The sequence below is a fragment of the Oncorhynchus keta genome, chromosome 7 (assembly GCF_023373465.1).
Source record: "Oncorhynchus keta strain PuntledgeMale-10-30-2019 chromosome 7, Oket_V2, whole genome shotgun sequence".
Taxonomy (NCBI): Eukaryota; Metazoa; Chordata; class Actinopteri; order Salmoniformes; family Salmonidae; genus Oncorhynchus; species Oncorhynchus keta.
The window spans coordinates 23,403,724-23,424,979 of record NC_068427.1 but is presented as its reverse complement, the minus strand read 5'-3'; the positions used below and the strand labels follow the sequence as shown (position 1 = coordinate 23,424,979).

The 21,256-nt window shown below is 42.5% G+C and overlaps 1 protein-coding gene across 3 annotated transcripts in view; it reads right to left on the bottom strand.

Annotated features, from left to right (window-relative positions):
* LOC127931087 (CD276 antigen-like) overlaps nt 1-20,553 on the bottom strand; it is a 42,368-nt gene extending 21,815 nt beyond the window's left edge. The window contains exons 1-2 of one of the 3 annotated variants that reach the window (XM_052522317.1): nt 20,308-20,547; nt 19,374-19,432 (exon numbers count right to left, since the gene is read on the bottom strand). In XM_052522317.1, coding sequence (XP_052378277.1) covers nt 19,374-19,432; nt 20,308-20,321 — 73 coding nt within the window. In that variant the 5' untranslated portion in view covers nt 20,322-20,547. Of the gene's footprint in view, nt 1-19,373; nt 19,433-20,307 lie in introns of all 3 variants that reach the window. The other 2 variants (XM_052522318.1, XM_052522316.1) reach the window with 2 other exon arrangements.
* Between the last annotated feature and the right edge of the window lie 703 nt (nt 20,554-21,256).

Sequence of the window (21,256 nt, the reverse complement as noted above, 5' to 3'; positions counted from 1 at the left end):
ATGACTTCCACAGGGTGTCAGCAGTCTATGTACAAATGTTTGTAACTTCAAAAACGAATAAGAAATAGCAGTTTTAGTAAAGGGACACAATCTTGGAAATTAGTGTTTGAGTGCGCCATGAAGACATTACCACCTGCTAAAATCGGTTTCCTATTGAACATACTTCTTTCCAAAATAAATATTATAGTTCGATTACATTTTAGGGTATCTGAGGAGTAAATAGAAATTTATTTTAACTTGTTGAAACAAAGGGGAAGATTTTCGGATTCCTTTCTCTGCATGTTGAACGAGTGGATTACTCAAATCAATGGCACCAACTAAACAGACTTTTTGGGATATAAAGAAGGATTTTATCTAACAAAACGACACTACATGTTCTAGATGGGACCCTTGGATGACAAATCAGAGGAAGATTTTCAAAAAGTAAGTGAATATTTAATCGTTATTTATGAATGTATGAAACCTGTGCCGGTGGAAAAATAGTTTGTGGGGTGCCGTCCTCAAAAAATAATAATTGCATGGCATGTTTTCGCTGTAATAGCTACTGAAAATCGGACAGATTAACAAGACTAAGCTTTGAGTCGATATAAGACACATGTACATAAATGTTTAAAATCATTCATTTTTATGATTATTTATTTGAATTGCACACCCTCTAGTGTCACCGGAAGTTGTCCCGCTAGAGGGACACCGATCCTTAAGAAGTTTTTAATTAACTGGACCGATTTAACTGTGTACAACCACTTTTCAACAACCATTTTCCATCTAGCTAGTTGGTCATCTACATTTTACTAGATATACATATAGTAGTTCAAGTCTGTCATGTTGAGGTATCTAGCGATAAGTGAAACCTAATCAAATGGATAGGTGTAAGCAATTAACGGTAATTCCAAATGCCCTTAACTAGGTGTCATCGCTAAAAAGACAGAGCAAGAGGGAGAGAGGAAGAAAGTGAGAAAGGATGAAAGTGAGAGAGAGGTTGGAAGAGAGTGGAAAACAGACAGAGAGATGTAGAGAGAAAGACAGCAGTGCAAATGTAATTAGACTTTAGTATTTCAACAACTCTTCTCTTCCAACTTGTTAGGCAATCATATGTACATACAGGGAAGAATGGCCAGCCACACTGAGGGTGATTTTTATTAAGGAGAAGGAGGCCGTGCTGACAGATGCATGCTGGCCATTTTAAATCAAATCGTATTAGTCACATGCGCCGAAGTGCATGATTGCCAAAATCAACCTACGCTTCTTCTGACAGGGAATTGTCAAGGAGGTGCACAGCTGGGCAAGTGAAATAACCTTTTGTTTATCAATCACATTCTATTATATCTGAAATTATGATTTCAATGAATGTCATATCAGAGAGCACACAATGTTTCAATTTGTCACTTTTTGCTTAAAAAGGTCAGTCAGTACCTGTCTAGTCTGCCAGAAGTTTGAGAGGGTGAAGACTGTGGCGCTGGAGTTGCAGCCCATCAAAGTTGTTTCACCATGTCATATGATCGGTAAGTGTCCCAATTCAAATCTTGCCCTGATAAATAAAATAGTTTTGTAATGGTTGCTTTATTTGACCGAAGCAGAGTTCAATATTATAGAACGTGTGTGTGTGTGTGTATGTGTGTGTCAGTATCCTTACAAATATGAACATCTGCATACTGTATGACACAGATATGGATAAGATAAAAGCAACCTTCTCCAACACTTTAAATGTTAGGGGTGGACCTCATCGGACTCTTCACCAAATCCAGGAATGGCAACAGCTGGTGTCTGACGGCAACCGATCACTTTACCAAGTGGGTGGAGGCAATACCCATTAAGGTCGGTAAAGGAAGAGACATCCGGGCTAATTACTTGGTTTGGAAGAAGGACGAAAGGAAGGCGAGACCAAGAGAACCTCGCTGCTCTTTCACTCCTAGCTGGGGTCACCATCTGCTAAGGTGAATATAAAAAAAATCTCATAACTATTTGCATTTGCACACAAAATAACCTGAAGCTAGTTTTAGTTTCCTTAACACTGATATTTTGATCTGTCTTCCTAGGGTTACCTCGGTGGAAGCCAACAATCTTCTCCAGTTGGACGGTCAACCACTGAAAGTACTGACGCCCTACACTTCGGTGAAGCCCAATAGACAAAGTATGTTATGCTTTGTTCCAAGATGGCGTAGCAGTAAGTCGTAGCAGTAAGTCGTCCTGTCGTGTCCCTTGTATATATCGTTTCTTTTTCGTTTTTACATATTTTTCTTCGGATATCTCTGTAAAAACATTTTGCTAAACCTAAGCTTCCAAATACTCTCCTGCAACCCGCCTCACCCAATGTAGCTATTTTTCCTAAAGTATTTATATTTACTTCGGAACCGGAACCCCTCAACTGAAGCTAGCCAGCTAACCACCAGCTATGCTAGCGGTCTTCAGCTAACCGGTCATCAGCTAACCTTTAGCTCGGAAAGCTCTCGCCAGTTCGAACAACGCGACTCTAACCAGAGCATAACGGACCTATTTATTTTTCATCCCCGGATTCCCACCGCAAACGGAACATTTTTCAGCTGGATCTTCACAACTAGCTATCTAGCTAAACCGTAACCCCGGATGATTACTCCTGGCTAGCGTTTCCACCCACTTAGCTTGAAGCTAGCCCGGCCAGAGCACCTGTGCTACCACCGTAGCATACTCCTGGGCTACAATACCAGGGCCCACGACCGGTCTATCGATGTCACCGCATGAAGAGGAATAAACAGACTCACCCCATCGTGACGTCCCCCAAAGGCTAAATCTCCTTGCTTGCTAATTCGGCCTGCTAACTGCTAGCTTGTTTAGCTCCGGTCCACTAACTGCTACCTTGTTTAGCCCCGGCCTACGAACTCACAGGCCTGCTAATCGTCTGAATCGCCGCGTCCCAAACACTCACTGGACCCATATTTACCCATATTCTCTTTTCGATTTTTAATTTGTTTATACCTTCCGGAAACCTGCCTCACCCAATGTGATACAGAATCACTATTATTTTTAATTTTTAGAACACACTCAAGAACCTCCAGAAGCTAACCAGCTAACTAGCTACAAGCTATTTAGTCATTGTTAGTTTTTTAAAACCTGGATAACACTCGCCAGTCCAGCTTCCCTGCCCCATCCACCGCTGCCCCCTGGACACTGATCTCTTGGCTACATAGCTGATGCACGCTGGACTGTCCATTAATCACGGTACTCCATTCTGCTTGTTTGTTTTATCTGTCGGCCCAGTTGCCTAGTCAACGCCATTTTACCTGCTGTTGTTGTGCTAGCTGATTAGCTGTTGTTGTCTCACCTACTGTTTTAGCTAGCTTTCCCAATTCAACACCTGTGATTACTGCATGTCTCTCTCAAATGTCAATATGCCTTGTATACTGTTGTTCAGGTTAGTTATCATTGTTTTAGTTCACAATGGAGCCCCTAGTTCCACTCTTCATACCCCTGATACCTCCTTTGTCCCAACTCCAACCTCTCTCATCATCACCCAGTGCCTGGGCTTACCTCCGCTGTACCCGTACCCCACCATACCCCTGTCTGCGCATTATGCCCTGAATATATTCTACCATGCCCAGAAACGTGCTCCTCTTATTCTCTGTCCCCAACGCTCTAGGCGACCAGTTTTGATAGTCTTTAGCCGCACCCTCATACTACTCCTTCTCTGTTCCGCGGGTGATGTGGAGGTAAACCCAGGCCCTGCATGTCCCCAAGGAACCCTCATTTGTTGATTTCTGTGATCGAAAAAGCCTTGGTTTCATGCATGTCAACATCAGAAGCCTCCTCCCTAAGTTTGTTTTACTCACTGCTTTAGCACACTCTGCTAATGTCTTGCCGTGTCTGAATCCTGGCTCAGGAAGGCCACCAAAAATTCAGAGATTTCCATACCCAACTATAACATATTCCGTCAAGATAGAACTGCCAAAGGGGGAGGAGTTGCAGTCTACTGCAGAGATAGCCTGCATCTAGCTTCAGAGTTTGTTCTGTTAGGTGACCTAAACTGGGATATGCTTAACACCCCGGCAGTCCTACAATCTAAGCTAGATGCCCTCAATCTCACACAAATCATCAAGAAACCCACCAGGTACAACCCTAACTCTGTAAACAAGGGCTCCCTCATAGACGTCATCCTGACCAACTGGCCCTCCAAATACACCTCCACTGTCTTCAACCAGGATCTCAGCGATCACTGCCTCATTGCCTGTATCCGCTACGGAGCCGCAGTCAAACGACCACCCCTCATCACTGTCAAACGCTCCCTAAAACACTTCTGTGAGCAGGCCTTTCTAATCGACCTGGCCCGGGTATCCTGGAAGGACATTGACCTCATCCCGTCAGTTGAGGATGCCTGGTCATTCTTTAAAAGTAACTTCCCCACCATTTTAGATAAGCATGCTCCCTTCAAAAAATGCAGAACTAAGAACAGATACAGCCCTTGGTTCACTCCAGACCTGACTGCCCTCGACCAGCACAAAAACATCCTGTGGCGGACTGCAATAGCATCGAATAGTCCCGCGATATGCAACTGTTCAGGGAAGTCAGGAACCAATACACGCAGTCAGTCAGGAAAGCTAAGGCCAGCTTCTTCGGGCAGAAGTTTGCATCCTGTAGCTCCAACTCCAAAAAGTTCTGGGACACTGTGAAGTCCATGGAGAACAAGAGCACCTCCTCCCAGCTGCCCACTGCACTGAGGCTAGGTAACACGGTCACCACCGATAAATCCATGATTATCGAAAACTTCAGCAAGCATTTCTCAACGGCTGGCCATGCCTTCCGCCTGGCTACTCCAACCTCGGCCAACAGCTCCGCCCCCCCCGCAGCTCCTCGCCCAAGCCTCTCCAGGTTCTCCTTTACCCAAATCCAGATAGCAGATGTTCTGAAAGAGCTGCAAAACCTGGACCCGTACAAATCAGCTGGGCTTGACAATCTGGACACTCTATTTCTGAAACTATCCGCCGCCATTGTCGCAACCCCTAGTACCAGCCTGTTCAACCTCTCTTTCATATCGTCTGAGATCCCCAAGGATTGGAAAGCTGCCGCAGTCATCCCCCTCTTCAAAGGGGGAGACACCCTGGACCCAAACTGTTACAGACCTATATCCATCCTGGCCTGCCTATCTAAGGTCTTCGAAAGCCAAGTCAACAAACAGGTCACTGACCATCTCGAATCCCACTGTACCTTCTCCGCTGTGCAATCTGGTTTCCGAGCCGGTCACGGGTGCACCTCAGCCACACTCAAGGTACTAAACGATATCATAACCGCCATCGATAAAAGACAGTACTGTGCAGCCATCTTCATCGACCTTGCCAAGGCTTTCGACTCTGTCAATCACCATATTCTTATCGGCAGACTCAGTAGCCTCGGTTTTTCGGATGACTGCCTTGCCTGGTTCACCAATTACTTTGCTGACAGAGTTCAGTGTGTCAAATCGGAGGGCATGCTGTCCGGTCCTCTGGCAGTCTCTATGGGGGTGCCACAGGGTTCAATTCTCGGGCCGACTCTTTTCTCTGTATATATCAATGATGTTGCTCTTGCAGCGGGCAATTCCCTGATCCACCTCTACGCAGACGACACCATTCTATATACTTTCGGCCCGTCATTGGACACTGTGCTATCTAACCTCCAAACGAGCTTCAATGCCATACAACACTCCTTCCGTGGCCTCCAACTGCTCTTAAACGCTAGTAAAACCAAATGCATGCTTTTCAACCGATCGCTGCCTGCACCCGCATGCCCGACTAGCATCACCACCCTGGATGGTTCCGACCTTGAATATGTGGACATCTATAAGTACCTAGGTGTCTGGATAGACTGAAAACTCTCCTTCCAGACTCATATCAAACATCTCCAATCGAAAATCAAATCAAGAGTCGGCTTTCTATTCCCGCAACAAAGCCTCCTTCACTCACGCCGCCAAGCTTACCCTAGTAAAACTGACTATCCTACCGATCCTCGACTTCGGCGATGTCATCTACAAAATGGCTTCCAACACTCTACTCAGCAAACTGGATGCAGTTTATCACAGTGCCATCCGTTTTGTCACTAAAGCACCTTATACCACCCACCACTGCGACTTGTATGCTCTAGTCGGCTGGCCCTCGCTACATATTCGTCGTCAGACCCACTGGCTCCAGGTCATCTACAAGTCCATGCTTGGTAAAGCTCCACCTTATCTCAGTTCACTGGTCACGATGGCAACACCCATCCATAGCACGCGCTCCAGCAGGTGTATCTCACTGATTATCCCTAAAGCCAACACCTCATTTGGCCGCCTTTCGTTCCAGTACTCTGCTGCCTGTGACTGGAACGAATTGCAAAAATCGCTGAAGTTGGAGACTTTTATCTCCCTCACCAACTTCAAACATCAGCTATCTGAGCAGCTAACCGATCGCTGCAGCTGTACATTGTCTATTGGTAAATAGCCCACCCATTTTCACCTACCTCATCCCCATACTGTTTTTATTTATTTACTTTGCTGCTCTTTTGCACACCAATATCTCTACCTGTACATGACCATCTGATCATTTATCACTCCAGTGTTAATCTGCAATATTGTAATTATTTGCCTACCTCCTCATGCCTTTTGCACACATTGTATATAGACTCCCCTTTTTTTCTACTGTGTTATTGACTTGTTAATTGTTTACTCCATGTGTAACTCTGTGTTGTCTGTTCACACTGCTATGCTTTATCTTGGCCAGGTCGCAGTTGCAAATGAGAACTGGTTCTCAACTAGCCTACCTGGTTAAATAAAGGTGAAATAAAAAAATAAAAAATTTGGTTGACATTTCAAAAAGCAAGAAATGGTAGTTATACTGAGCTTATAACAATTTACCTCTCCAAATTACTTTCAAACCATCGATTGTCCGAGACCCCAGGAGGTATCCCATCTACCAGAACCAGCAAGTTCGGATCAGTCTGATTCTCTGTGCTCTGAGTCGGGGGACCAGTATGAGGTAGGCTATACGTTCCAAAAGTGTTTGAAAAGTATATACCCTGAAGAAGGCACAGTGATGCCAATAGTTGGTAAATACCCAATAAATTACTTGAAGTTTATATATGGAGTGTGTGACGCTCTTTATTTTGATAGTGAAAAGTACATACCTCCCATTTATAACACTGGACTAATCCCATTAAATGTTCTTCCAGTAAAGTGTAACCTGTGTGTTTGCTTGTTTACTTCTCTGTCCACTCCCCTGTTCCCTTTAACTCAGCCCCTGTTCTCTAGGACCTAGGGTCCCAGAGAACAGTTCTTGCTCTATCAATATGTGAGATACACAGATGAACTAAAAACACTAGCACTGCAAACACTCAGAACAAAGGGAGCAGCAGTGCCTGGACTTTGCAGTCTCCCTCTTCAAGTCCCCCTTATGAGACTGGCTGCCTGTTGAGAACAAGTGACAGGCAGAACCTCTCACCTGCACAGCAACCACCTCCTCTATATTCCACACACCAGAATTCAGTATTTTAGTCTATGGTGGCCACAAAAAATCTGTGAAAATACACAACTGTACCAAAAAATATCAACGTTTATGTATTAAAATCTTAAATATTGCCAGGTTGGTTTTCACAGCTGTTTTACAGGGTGTTCATTATTGTAAGTTGTAAGGTTTCCTTTGATGGTATTTATTTGTTCCACATTATTCATTGTTGTATCCTAGGACCTACATACATATATATTCAACCACAAAAATATATATTCAACCACAAAAATGAATCATAAGAGGACTACTGCAGTCTTTTTCTTTATGCGGATGACTCTACACTTCTGGTGTCTCACAAAAGTAAAACTGTTGGAGAGCATACTTATCACAGAGCTTACTAACATTAGCAAATGGTTTAGAGATAATAAGCTATCTCTGCACTTGGCGAAAACTGAAGCAATTATTTATGGATCCAGACCTAAATTGTGTAGGTCGTCTGAAATCAGAGTGGGGTTAGGGGGTGAGGTGCTGACTACTAAAACCTCTGTTAGCTACTTGGGATGTATCCTTGATGGAAGCTTGGGAGGTGTGAGCATGGCCAATAAGGTGCTAGGACTAATGCCAGGACTACGTTTTTTGTCAGAAAGTCCAAGCTGCTTGATAAGGACTCCATGAAAGTGCTAGCTACTGCCCTCATTCAATGCCATTTTGACTATGCTAGTACTTCCTGGTTTGGGGGCTTATCTAAACTTATGAAGGGGAAGCTCCAGATAGCCCAGAATAATTTGATCAGGGTAGTATTGACTGTGAGTCCACGTACTCACATAGGCAGGAGCTGCTTTCAGGAACTAAACTGGATGCCTGTTGAGGCTAGGGTGTCCCAGATTAGACTAGGTTTGGTTTACAGGAGTACTTATGGTCCTGCGCCCAGATATAAGTGATTATTTTCCTCATGTTAGGGATGCACACACAATCACAGCACCAGATCAGGTGTGGCTGATGTGTGCTTATACAGGTTCAGGAGTAATGCTGGGAAAGGTACTTTCTTGTATACTGGAGCCTCAGAATGGAATGAGTTGCCTCTGCCTATAAAAACAACATCCTTTCCGGGCAGCTTTAAAAATAAAGTAAAAACATATGTTTGATGTCCTCTGTGCCCATATGAATAACCCCTATGATGTAACTGGAATGATGAGATAGATGTTCTTCTGTTTTTGTTTTATTATTTCACTGCCATACTGTGTTCGATCTTGTCTCAAGAGGACCACAATGGAAATAAGTCCCAGACTTTATTGTGTGTTATCCTCAATGATTTTATTAATGTGCATGTATGGCTTTTAAATTGTGTGCTTGTTTATTCTTAATGGTCGAATTAATAAACTAGACTGAAATGATATTATTTCAGTGGACAAGGGAATGGCAGGTTGAAATAAAAACATGAGACCAAAAACAAGTCAGTGTATGTCAGTGTATGAATCAAACGTCAGTGTATGAATCAAACGGATTTGCATTTTAATGGAGTGGATATTGCTGACTTTGTGATCTGTAAGGTAAGTAACTTTAATGTGTCAAGCAGATGGCATATTTTCTTTGCCATTTCTGAAACTTAGCAACGTTTAAGACATGGATTTCAAGTTGTAATGTTAACAAGGTACCCAAAAGTAGTTTGAAGTAATGTTTTCATTTTATTAGCTAAACAAAACTTGTTTAAACAGCATTTTTTTTAGGAAATCAGCCAGGTTTACATAGTTAGGATAAGAACATAATTTAGGCTGGAATTCTAATCATTAGGTCATCACAACATTGATATAGGAATGGACGCTAATAGTTTAATCGAATCCCATTGTGACACAGAGGGAGAACCTTTCTGGCTGGGGTCATGATTGTTCTTGCGTGCAGAACATTCTACCGGCCCCCTTTGCATGGGGTGTAGCAAAAATGTTCCAGTTTTACAGCAAGTTTGTTGCATTTCCTGCTGCGCCACCAGTTCTGTGAACATAACCTAATGGAGATGTATTCTTGACCATTTTTGCACTTTGCCTAGCATTCTACTAAAAACAAAATAAATATATACAACAACTTGAAGGGGTAATTTCGACAATTGACAGTATGCTGCTTTATTCTGATTTCAATTGCTGTAAAATATTGTACTGTGACCACAAATGTGATTTTAACTCGTAACCTCTTGGTCGCTAGCAACCTGAATTTCTGAACTTTGTTAAAATTGGATAAATATTGTCAGATTATCAACACCAGCGTAACATCAAAACTAGCGGTGCTCAAGGACACTTGGTGTAGAGCAGGGCTCTCAAACCCTGTTTCTTCAGAGCTACCATCCTGATTCTAATAATTAGCTGGTTGATGAACTAAATCATGTCAGTTATAATTGGGGTTGGAGTGAACACCTACAGGAGGGTAGGTCTCCAGGATCAGGTTTGAAGAGCCCTTACGTAGAGTATACAACCCCCTTGTTTAAGAATGCATTGGTTCATACTAATTGCTTGGAACATACACAGAATAAAAATATAAACGCAACACTTAAAGTGTTTGTCCCATGTTTCATGAGCTAAAATAAAAGAGCCCAGACATTTGTCATAGGCACAAGAAGTATATTTCTCTCAAATTTGGAACACACATTTGATTACATCCCTGTTAGTGAGCATTTTTAATTTGCCAAGATAATCCATCCACTTGACAGGTGTGTTATATCAAAAAGCTGATTAAACCGCATGATCATTACACAGGTGCACCTTGTGCTGGGGACAATAAAAGGCCACTCTAAAATGTGCAGTTTTGTCACACAACCCAATGCCACAGATGCCTCAAGTTGAGGGAGCATGCAATTGGCATGCTAACAGCAGGAATATCCACCTGAGATGTTACCAGAGAATTGAATGTTAATTTCTCTACCATATGCCACCTCAAGTTATTTTTGCAGTACGTCCAACCGGCCTCACAACCGCAGACCAAGTGTATGGCGTTGTGTGGGCGAGCGGTTTGCCAATGTCAATGTTGTGAACAAAGTGCCCCATGGTGGCGGTGGGGTTATGGTGTGGGCAGGCATAAGCTACGGACAATGAAAACATTTGCATTTTATCGATGGCAATTTGAATGCACAGAGATACCATGATGAGATCCTAAGGCCCATTGTCGTGCCAATCATCTGCCGCCATCACCTCATTTTTCAGCATGATAATGCATAGCCCCATGTCGCAAGGATCTGTACACAATTCCTGGAAGCTGAAAATGTCCCAGTTCTTCCATGGCCTGCATACTCACCAGACATGTCACCCATTGAGCATGTTTGGGATGCTCTGGATAGACGTGTACAACAGCGTGTTCCAGTTCCCGCAAATATCCAGCAACTTCGCACAGCCATTGAAAAGGAGTGGAACAACATTCCACAGACCACAATCAACAGCCTGATCAACTATATGCGAAGGAGATGTGTAGTGCTGCATGAGGCAAGAGTAACGAGAGGTGGGTTTATTTCATTTTTTTGTGTATCTATGAAACAGAAGGAGGGTGCTCTGCGCCTCATGAAGATATCGGATTGGAATGTGTTGGATGTTTGAAGCAGGGTGCCTATCAAGGGTGTTATTGTGCACACAGACTGACCCACATGGTGGATGTAGTGAAGAAGTCCATTCCATCAATTCTATAGTTCTTTGATGAAGAGTCTCTCCCTTCTCACGTGTATACCAAATTTGCATACAATATTTCATTTATAGCTAGTCACCATGTAATTGTAATACTCCATTTCCTACCAGACCATCGTGTCAGTGAGTGTGATGGATTAGCTACAGTAAGTTACTGTGAATTGTATTATAACCCACTTGTAACTAGTTGCAAGTAAAAAATATAAAATGAAAGATGCACTATGCAGACACCGCGCCACCATTTCATGGTTTCTAAAATTCTAATAGTTCACCTAATTTCAATTTGTGACAAAAAAAGCAAGTATAGCGTAGATAATCATTGTACCATCTATTATAGGAAGAACAGCTCAAATAATCAAAAAGATGAATCAAATCAAATTTATTTGTCACATAGCCATGGTTAGCAGATGTTAATGCGAGCGTAGCGAAATGCTTGTGCTTCTAGTTCCGACAATGCAGTAATAACCAACGAGTAATCTAACCTAACAATTCCAAAACTACTACCTTATACACACAAGTGTAAAGGGATAAAGAATATGTACATAAAGATATATGAATGAGTGATGGTACAGAACAGCATAGGCAAGATGCAGTATATGGTATCGAGTACAGTATATACATATGAGATGAGTAATGTAGGGTATGTAAACAAAGTGGCATAGTTTAAAGTGGCTAGTGTAACAGTATAACTTGACGTCCGTCCCCTCGCCCATACCCGGGCGCGAACCAGGAACCTTCTGCACACAACGACAACAGTCACCCTCGAAGCATCGTTACCCATCGCTCCACAAAAGCCGCGGCCCTTGCAGAGCAAGGGGAACTACTACTTCAAGGTCTCAGAGAAAGTGACGTAACCGATTGAAACGCTATTTAGCGCACACCGCTAACTAAGCTAGCCGTTTCACATCCGTTACACTAGTGATACATGCATTACATAAAGATGCAGTAGATTATATAGAGTACAGTATATACATATACATATGAGATACCCTTCATTAGTTATGTAAACATTATATTAAGTAGCATTGTTTAAAGTGGCTAGTGATATATTTTACATCAATTTCCATCAATTCCCTTATTAAAGTGGCTGGAGTTGAGTCAGTGTGTTGGCAGCAGCCACTCAATGCTAGTGGTGGCTGTTTAACAGTCTGATGGCCTTGAGATAGAAGCTGTTTTCCAGCTTTGATGCGCCTGTACTGACCTCACCTTCTGGATGATAGCAGGGTGAACAGGCAGTGGCTCGGGTGGTTGTTCTGCATGATGATCTTTATGGCCTTCCTGTGACATCGGGTGGTGTAGGTGTCCTGGAGGGCAGGTAGTTTGCCCCCGGTGATGTGTTGTGCAGACCTCACTACCCTCTGGAGAGCCTTACGGTTGTGGGCAGAGCAGTTGCCGTACCAGGCGGTGATACAGCCTGACAGGATGCTCTCGATTGTGCATCTATGGAAGTTTGTGAGTGCTTTTGGTGACAAGCCAAATTTCTTCAGCCTCCTGAGGTTGAAGAGGCGCTGCTTTGCCTTCTTCACGACGCTGTCTGTGTAGGTGGACCAATTCAGTTTGTCCGTAATGTGTACGCCGAGGAACTTAAAACTTACTACCCTCTCCACTACTGTCCCATTGATGTGGATAGGGGGGTGCTCCCTCTGCTGTTTCCTGAAGTCCACAATCATCTCCTTTGTTTTGTTGACGTTGAGTGTGAGGTTATTTTGCTGACACCACACTCCGAGGGCCCTCACTTTCTCCCTGTAGGCCGTCTCGTCGTTGTTGGTAATCAAGCCTACCACTGTAGTGTCGTCCGCAAACTTGATGATTGAGTTGGAGGCGTGCATGGCCACGCAGTCGTGGGTGAACAGAGAGTACAGGAGAGGGCTCAGAACGCACCCTTGTGGGGCCCCAGTGTTGAGAATCAGCGGGGTGGAGATGTTGTTACCTACCCTCACCACCTGGTGGTGGCCCGTCAGGAAGTCCAGTACCCAGTTGCACAGGGCGGGGTCGAGACCCAGGTTCTCGAGCTTGATGACGAGTTTGAAGGGTACTATGGTGTTAAATGCTGAGCTGTATCAAATGAACAGCATTCTCACATAGGTATTCCTCTTGTCCAGATGGGTTAGGGCAGTTTGCAGTGTGGTTGCAACTGCGTCGTCTGTGGACCTATTTGGGCGGTAAGCAAATTGGAGTGGGTCTAGGGTGTCAGGTAGGGTGGAGGTGATATGGTCCTTGACTAGTCTCTCAAAGCACTTCATGATGACGGAAGTGAGTGCTAAGGGGCGGTAGTCGTTTAGCTCAGTTACCTTAGCTTTCTTGGGAACAGGGACAATGGTGGCCCTCTTGAAGCATGTGGGAACAGCAGACTGGGATAAGGATTGATTATGTCCGTAAACACACCAGCCAGCTGGTCTGCGCATGCTCTGAGGACGAGGCTGGGAATGCCGTCTGGAACTGCAGCCTTGCGAGGGTTAGCACGTTTAAATGTTTTACTCACGTCGGCTGCAGGGAAGGAGAGTCTGCAGGTTTTGGTTGCGGGCCGTGTCAGTGGCACTGTATTGTCCTCAAAGTTATTTTGTTTGTCTGGGAGCAGGACATCCTGGTCCGTGACGGGGCTGGTTTTCTTTTTGTAATCCGTGATTGACTGTAGACCCTGCCATATACCTCGTGTCTGAGCTGTTGAATTGCGACTCTACTTTGTCTCTATACTGACGCTTAGCTTGTTTGATTGCCTTGCGGAGAGAATAGCTACACTGTTTGTATTCGGTCATGTTTCCGGTCATCTCGCCCTGGTTAAAAGCAGTGGTTTCAGTTTCACGCGAATGCTGCCATCAATCTACGGTTTCTGGTTTGGGAATGTTTTAATCGTTGCTATGGGAACGACATCGTCAATGCACTTTCTAATGAACTCGCTCACCGAATCAGCGTACTTGTCAATGTTGTTGTTTTAAGCAATGCGGAACATATACCAATCCATGTGATCGAAGCAGTCTTGAAGCGTGGAATCAGATTGGTTGGACCAGCGTTGAACAGACCTGAGCGCGGGAGCTTCTTGTTTTATTTTCTGTCTGTAGGCAGGGAGCAAAAAAATGGAGTCGTGGTCAGCTTTTCCAAAAGGAGGGCGGGGGAGGGCCTTATATGCATCGCGGAAGTTAGAATAGCAATGATCCAGGGTTTTACCAGCCCTGGTTGCGCAATCGATATGCTGATACAATTTAGGGAGTCTTGTTTTCTGATTAGCCTTGTTAAAATCCCCAGCTACAATGAATGCAGCCTCAGAATATGTGGTTTCCAGTTTGAAAAGAGTCAAATAAAGTTTGTTCAGGGCCATCGATGTGTCTCCATGGGGGGGAATATATACGGCTGTGATTATAATCGAAGAGAATTCCCTTGGTAGATAATGCGGTCGACATTTGATTGTGAGGAAGTCAGGTGAACAGAAGGACTTGAGTTCCTGTATGTTGTTATGAGCACACTACTTCTCGTTAATCATAAGGCATACCCCCCCGCCCCTCTTCTTAACAGAAAGATGGTTGTTTCTGTCTGCGCGATGCGTTAAGAAACCAGCTGGCTGCACCGACTCCATTAGCGTCTCTCGAGTGAGCCATGAAGCAAATACCTTTACAGTCTCTGATGTCTCTCTGGAATGCTACTCTTACTTGGATTTCAGTCAACGACAGTCCATCATTACTTTAAGACATGAAGGTCAGTCAATCTGGAAAATTTCAAGAACTTTGAGAGTTTCTTCAAGTGTAGTCGCAAAAAACCATCAAGCGTTATGATGAAACTGTTTCTCATGAGGACCACCACAAGAAAGGAAGACCCAGAGTTACCTCTGCTGCAGAGGATAAGTTCATTAGAGTTAACTGCACCTCAGATTGCAGCCCAAATAAATGCTTCAGAGTTCAAGTAACAGACATCTCAACATCAACTGTTCAGAGGAGACTGTGTGAATCAGGCCTTCATGGTCGATTTGCTGCTAAATAAAAAGACTACTAAAGAAAACCAATAAGAAGAAGAGACTTGCTTGGGCCAAGAAAAGCACAAGCAATATACATTAGACCAGTGGAAATCTGTCCTTTGGTCTGATGAGTCCAAGCATGAGATTTTTGATTCAAACCGCTGTGTCTTTGTGAGACGCAGAGTAGGTGAACGGATGATCTCCACATGTGGTTCCCACAGTGAAGTATGGAGGAGGAGGTGTGATGGTGCTTTGCTGGTGACACGGTCAGTGATTTATTTAGAATTCAAGGCACAGCTAACCAGCATGGCTACCACAGTATTCTGCAGCGAAACGCCATCCATCTGGTTTGCGTTTAGTGGGACCATCATTTGTTATTCAACAGGACAATGACCCAACTCACCTTCAGGCTCTGTAAGGGCTATTTGACCAAGGGGGAGAGTGATGGAGTGCTGCATCAGATGACCTGGCCTCCACAATCACTCAACCTCAACCCAATTGAGATGGTTTGGGATGAGTTAGACCACAGAGTGAAGGAAAAGCAGCCAACAAGTGCTCAGCATATGTGGGAACTTCTTCAAGACTGTTGGAAAAGCATTCCAGGTGAAGCTGGTTGAGAGAATGCCAAGAGTGAGCAAAGCTGTCATCAAGGCAAAGGGTGGCTACTTTGAAGAATCTGAAATATTCAAAAGGCACTCGCACGTCTGAGCACTCCTTTTTGCAGGTGCATGATAACAGTTGAACAAGATGAAGGAGAAAGGAAACCACACACTGCTCTTGATATTATCACTGATCTTTAATAAGCTTACGTGTCGGCCTCACAACCTTCGTAAAAAGCTCTGACGAAGGCTGTGAGGTCGACACGTAAGCTTATTTAAGATCAAAATGTATTTATTTGTAATAATGGACAATTACAACAATACTGAATGAACACTTATTTTAACTTAATATAATACATCAGTTTAGCCTCAAATAAATAATGAAACATGTTCAATTTGGTTTAAATAATGCAAAAACAAAGTGTTGGAGAAGAAAGTAAAAGTGCAATATGTGCCATGTAAAACAGCAAGTCCCTTGCTCAGAACATGAGAACATACAAAAGCTGGTGGTTCCTTTTAACATGAGTCTTCAATATTCCCAGGTAAGAAGATTTAGGTTGAGGTTATTATAATAATTATAGGACTATTTCTCTCTATACCATTTGTATTTCATATACCTTTGACTATTGGATGTTCTCTATAGGCACTTTAGTATTGCCAGTGTAACAGTATAGCTTCCATCCCTCTCCTCGCCCCTACCTGGGCTCGAACCAGGAACACATCGACAACAGCCACCCTTGAAGCATCGTTACCCATCGCTCCACAAAAGCCGCGGAGCAAGGGGAACAACTACTCCCAAGTCTCAGAGCGAGTGACGTTTGAAATGCTATTAGCGCACACCCCGCTAACTAGCTAGCCATTTCACATCGGTTACACCAGCCTAATCTTGGGAGTTGATAGGCTTGAAGTCATAAACGACTCAATGCTTGAAGCACAGCGAAGAGCTGCTGGCAAATGCACAAAAGTTCTGTTTGAATGAATGCTTACGAGCCTGCTGCTTCCTACCACCGCTCAGTCAGACTGCTCTATGAAAAATCAAATCTTAGACTTAATAATAACATAACACACAGAAATACGAGTCTTAGGTCATTAATATGGTCGAATCCGGAAACTATCATTTAGAAAACAAAGCGTTTATTCTTTCAGTGAAATACGGAACCGTTCCGTTTTTATCTAACGGGTGGCATCCATAAATCTAAATATTGCTGTTACATTGCACAACCTTCAATGTTATGTCATAATTACGTAAAATTCTGGCAAATTAGTTCGCAACGAACCAGGCAGCCCAAACTGTTGCATATACCCTGACTCTGCGTGCAATGAACGCAAGAGAAGTGACAGAATTTCCCTATTTTAATATTGCCTGCTAACATGAATTTCTTTTAACTAAATAGGCAGGTTTAAAAATACATACTTATGTGTATTGATTTTAAGAAAGGCATTGATGTTTATGGTTAGGTACATTCGTGCAACGATTATGCTTTATCGCAAATGTGCTTTTGTTAAATCATCCCCCATTTGGCGAAGTTGGCTGTCTTTGTTAGGAAGAAATAGTCTTCACAGTTCGCAATGAGCCAGGCGGCCCAAACTGCTGCATATACCCTGACTCTGTTGCACAGAATGCAAGAGAAGTGACACAATTCCCCTAGTTAAAAGAAATTCATTTTGGCAGGCAATATTAACTAAATATGCAGGTTTAAAAATATATACTTGTATTGATTTTAATAAAGGCGTTGATGTTCATGGTTAGGTACACATTGGTGCAACGACAGTGCTTTTTTCGCGAATGAGCTTGTTAAATCACCCGTTTGGCGAAGTAGGCTATGATTCAATGATAAATTAACAGGCATCGCATCGATTATATGCAACGCAGGACAAGCTAGATAAACTAGTAATATCATCAACCATGTGTAGTTATCTAGTGATTATGTTAAGATTGTTTTTTTATAAGATACGTTTAATGCTAGCTAGCACCTTATCTTGGCTCCTTGCTGCACTCGCATAACAGGTAGTCAGCCTGCCATGCAGTCTCCTCGTGAAGTGCAATGTAATCAGCCATAATCGGTGTCCAAAAATGGTGATTACCGACTGTTATGAAAACTTGAAATCGGCCCTAATTAATCGGCCATTCTGATTAATCGGTCGACCTCTGGTAAACAATGTGAGGAAGTTGTGTCAGTGGAATAACACACTCAGCCGTGGCTGTTGTTCAATGCCACCGACAGATTGTAAGTGCCCATTTGTTATATCTAGCAGTGTCTGGCTAGCATTTAGCCTTCTCCTTAGACTGAAAAATGATTAGAGGTCATCATGGCAGCATGTGCACATTGTTTGCATTCATTTGGGACATACAATAGTTGGTGGTACATGTGGTGTTGGGATAATCTTTGACATCTCATGTTGAGAGATTAGAAATGATGATAGATTATTACTTTCAACACATACAAAGTAACAAACAGTTCTTCAAATTCAATAGCCCATAAGAGATTGTATTAAGTAAACAGAGTAATTTGTTAAGTGGAGCAACACTCCCAGGTGAGCTATTTGAAGCGGAAGTAAATTCAATTGTTGCCAGATCTGTTGTGGATTTCAAATGTAGCCAGTTATTAACGCTTATTGTCTTTATGTAGGTCACAAAGGAACGGCTTCTAACAATGAACAACCAATATGTTCTGAAAAGGTAGAATTACTTAATCAAAGAACTTTAGAAGGTCTAGTATTAGTGGATTTGATTTCATTACATAAAAATTATGCCAAAGCAACAAAAGACCATATTACAATAGCTCTATCAATCTACAAAACAGACCAGCCTGGATAGGAATTCAAATTTGACTTCATGAACATCATAGCTGTCCAAGAACACTAAACACAGTATATCCTATATCACTGATAGTTATGCAACTATAGATAAGAGACAGCCAGACAGTTAGAAGTCAACCTATCATCTCCGGATCATACATCGTCTACAGATATCTAAGGAATTGTTATGGTTTCCATGGGTTTGCCCAAATGCTACTGGCTTGCTGATTCCCCCATAGCTCTTCAACAGGGACAGTTTAGCACATTTTAGAGTTGATCTTGGACTCAACTCAAGTCTCTTACTGCCCTGAAAATGACAATGCAGCTATAATGAGACATTTTGACCTGAATATGATTAATGAAATAATACATATTTGTTGGCTCAGATGAGGAGGATATCTAGTGACACATTCAAATCAGAATATTCCATGTTGATATGGCAAGTTACTTCATCCCCATGCCAAATTATGCTGACACCAACTCTCTCGCTCTCATAAAATGCTGGACATTGCACTCATCACAGTCACACATCCTATTCATCTGCCGAATTCTCACCTCCTAATAATGTGTTTCCTATCTCTCTCCAGACACACGCACACATACGAGGAGTGGATAAACAGTCTTCATTGAAATATAAAGTGTGTGTGTGTACATGCGCATGTGTGTATGTGTGTGTACATGCGCACGCGTGTGTGTACATGCACGTGTTTGGGGGAAAAAGGTCTAAAGGACTCTCAGAAAAAGGACACATAAATGAGGATGTGAAAACAGAAATAACGACCTTCACCTCAGAGCCATGTCACACTTGAAATGCCAGAGAACGAAGATGTTACAACATGAAACAGTTTGTCTATAACTCCACAAGCAATTGTGATTTATTGCTGTCCACCACCCCTCCTAAACTTTGACTACGTCTATGCAGTCTACTGAGGCTATGAGAAATATTTACCCGAGGCAGAGATGAAGACTGCTGCTAATCCCAGGACAGTCCACATGACAAAGTGTGTTCTGCAGGAGAAAATGTATAAATATGTCAGGGGGCTTGCTGATCAGAATGTGAAGGACCATAGCTAATTAAATCCCAGATTGCATTACAGGACAGGTGGTGGGTTGATAATATTGACTGAGAATGGATTGCTTAATTTTCACAATATTGATTGGAACATAAATGTTTAAAGAAGGCATTGTCCAATCCAAGCAACGCAACCCCATTTGTTCAGTGGTCTGTCTAATCACATTCTTGACTGATGTGTCAGTTCACCGCCCACCAGTCTACAATCCATACACTGTAGTTAATAATGGTGATTGCTACCTATTGCAACTTCTAATCCATTTGACATTTGCAATATATTTCAATAAATGTATTAACATTTATTTCATGGACTTCAAATTGTTTTATTTATGGGTAAATCTATTTGAATTCAATCACTTTTTAACAGCATCCCTTTTTGATTTAAACAAAACTTTCCAGACACGTTTTCCCATGGAAGAAGTGGTCAGAAAGTGCCTTTTTGGAGAATGGTGGTCAAAGGGTACCCAGCATACCATGTCTTCATCAATGGAAAATATACATAGTTGGAGTTTGATATAATTCAAAAGCTTATCAAATTGATTGACAACCATGTTTGTAATTTCTTGAAAAATATGTTATTTTTTATTTAACGTATACGCGTGTTTCGATAATTAACGTTAAACTGTGTTTTTCTTAAAATGTCGATGTTGTAGTTTTTACTTCATCTGAAGTTGTGTTTTGCCCGCTATCGGTTGAGACACAATCATAGCGTAATTTAATTTCTTCCCACACAAACGAAATGACATTCACTTTCATTTTCTGACTAAGGATCACAAAGTATGTTTTATAAAATGATCATTATTAAATGTACCTGTATGTTTCCATTTTCTCCAGACGAGATCAAAGTTGTGTGTGTATCCCAGTTGAACGACACACGTGGAATGCATAAAAGTCACGAGTGTCGGTTATTTTTTATATATTTATATATAGATTGACGTCAAGCTTCCGCAAAGAAAGATTGCGACAACAGCATTAAAGTAGCCTACATAATATTGACTTGCACCGTCACTGGTGGGAAAGCCAAATGTGTGTTCACAGGACAGGTAACGCTTGTGCGAGCCTGAGTTCAAGGCAATGGGATTATTGGGATTTCAAATCAAATCAAATTGTATTGGTCACATGCATGCGGATGTTGCAAAATGCTTGTTTGAATGAATATGCTCGGGAAATGTAACGTTATGAACCCTAGGCATAGGCCCTATCGACTGGTAAAACTGTGTAATAATCTACATCAGCTTCAATGACCACACCAATACAAATGTCTTCTTCTCATAATGAGCCTAATAAATTAGTACAGTAATTACTTGCACAGGCATAAATTAACTGTGGCATTACAGCACCTGCCACCAGAGAGGAGTAGATCTGCATTTTACCCAGAGAGGTCATCAGTGCCTCAGCCAAGAACCAAATCTAGGGATTATGAACCAATTGCTTGGGACAGTGTAACAATTCAATATTTGTATTTAAAGTTAAAAGAATTGACAAATAAAATGTAATTAGACCTAATGAAATTGATATGATTGTGGTGCGTTCTCAGCCCCCTCCTGTACTCCCTGTTCACCCACAACTGCGTGGCCATGCACGCCTCCAACTCAATCATCAAGTTTGCAGACAATACAACAGTGGTGGGCTTGATGAGACAGCCTACAGAGAGAAGTTTATTTAACCAGGTAGACCAGTTGAGAACAAGATCTCATTTACAACTGCGACCTGGCCAAGACAAAGCAAAGTAGTGCGACAAAAACAACCTCACAGAGTTA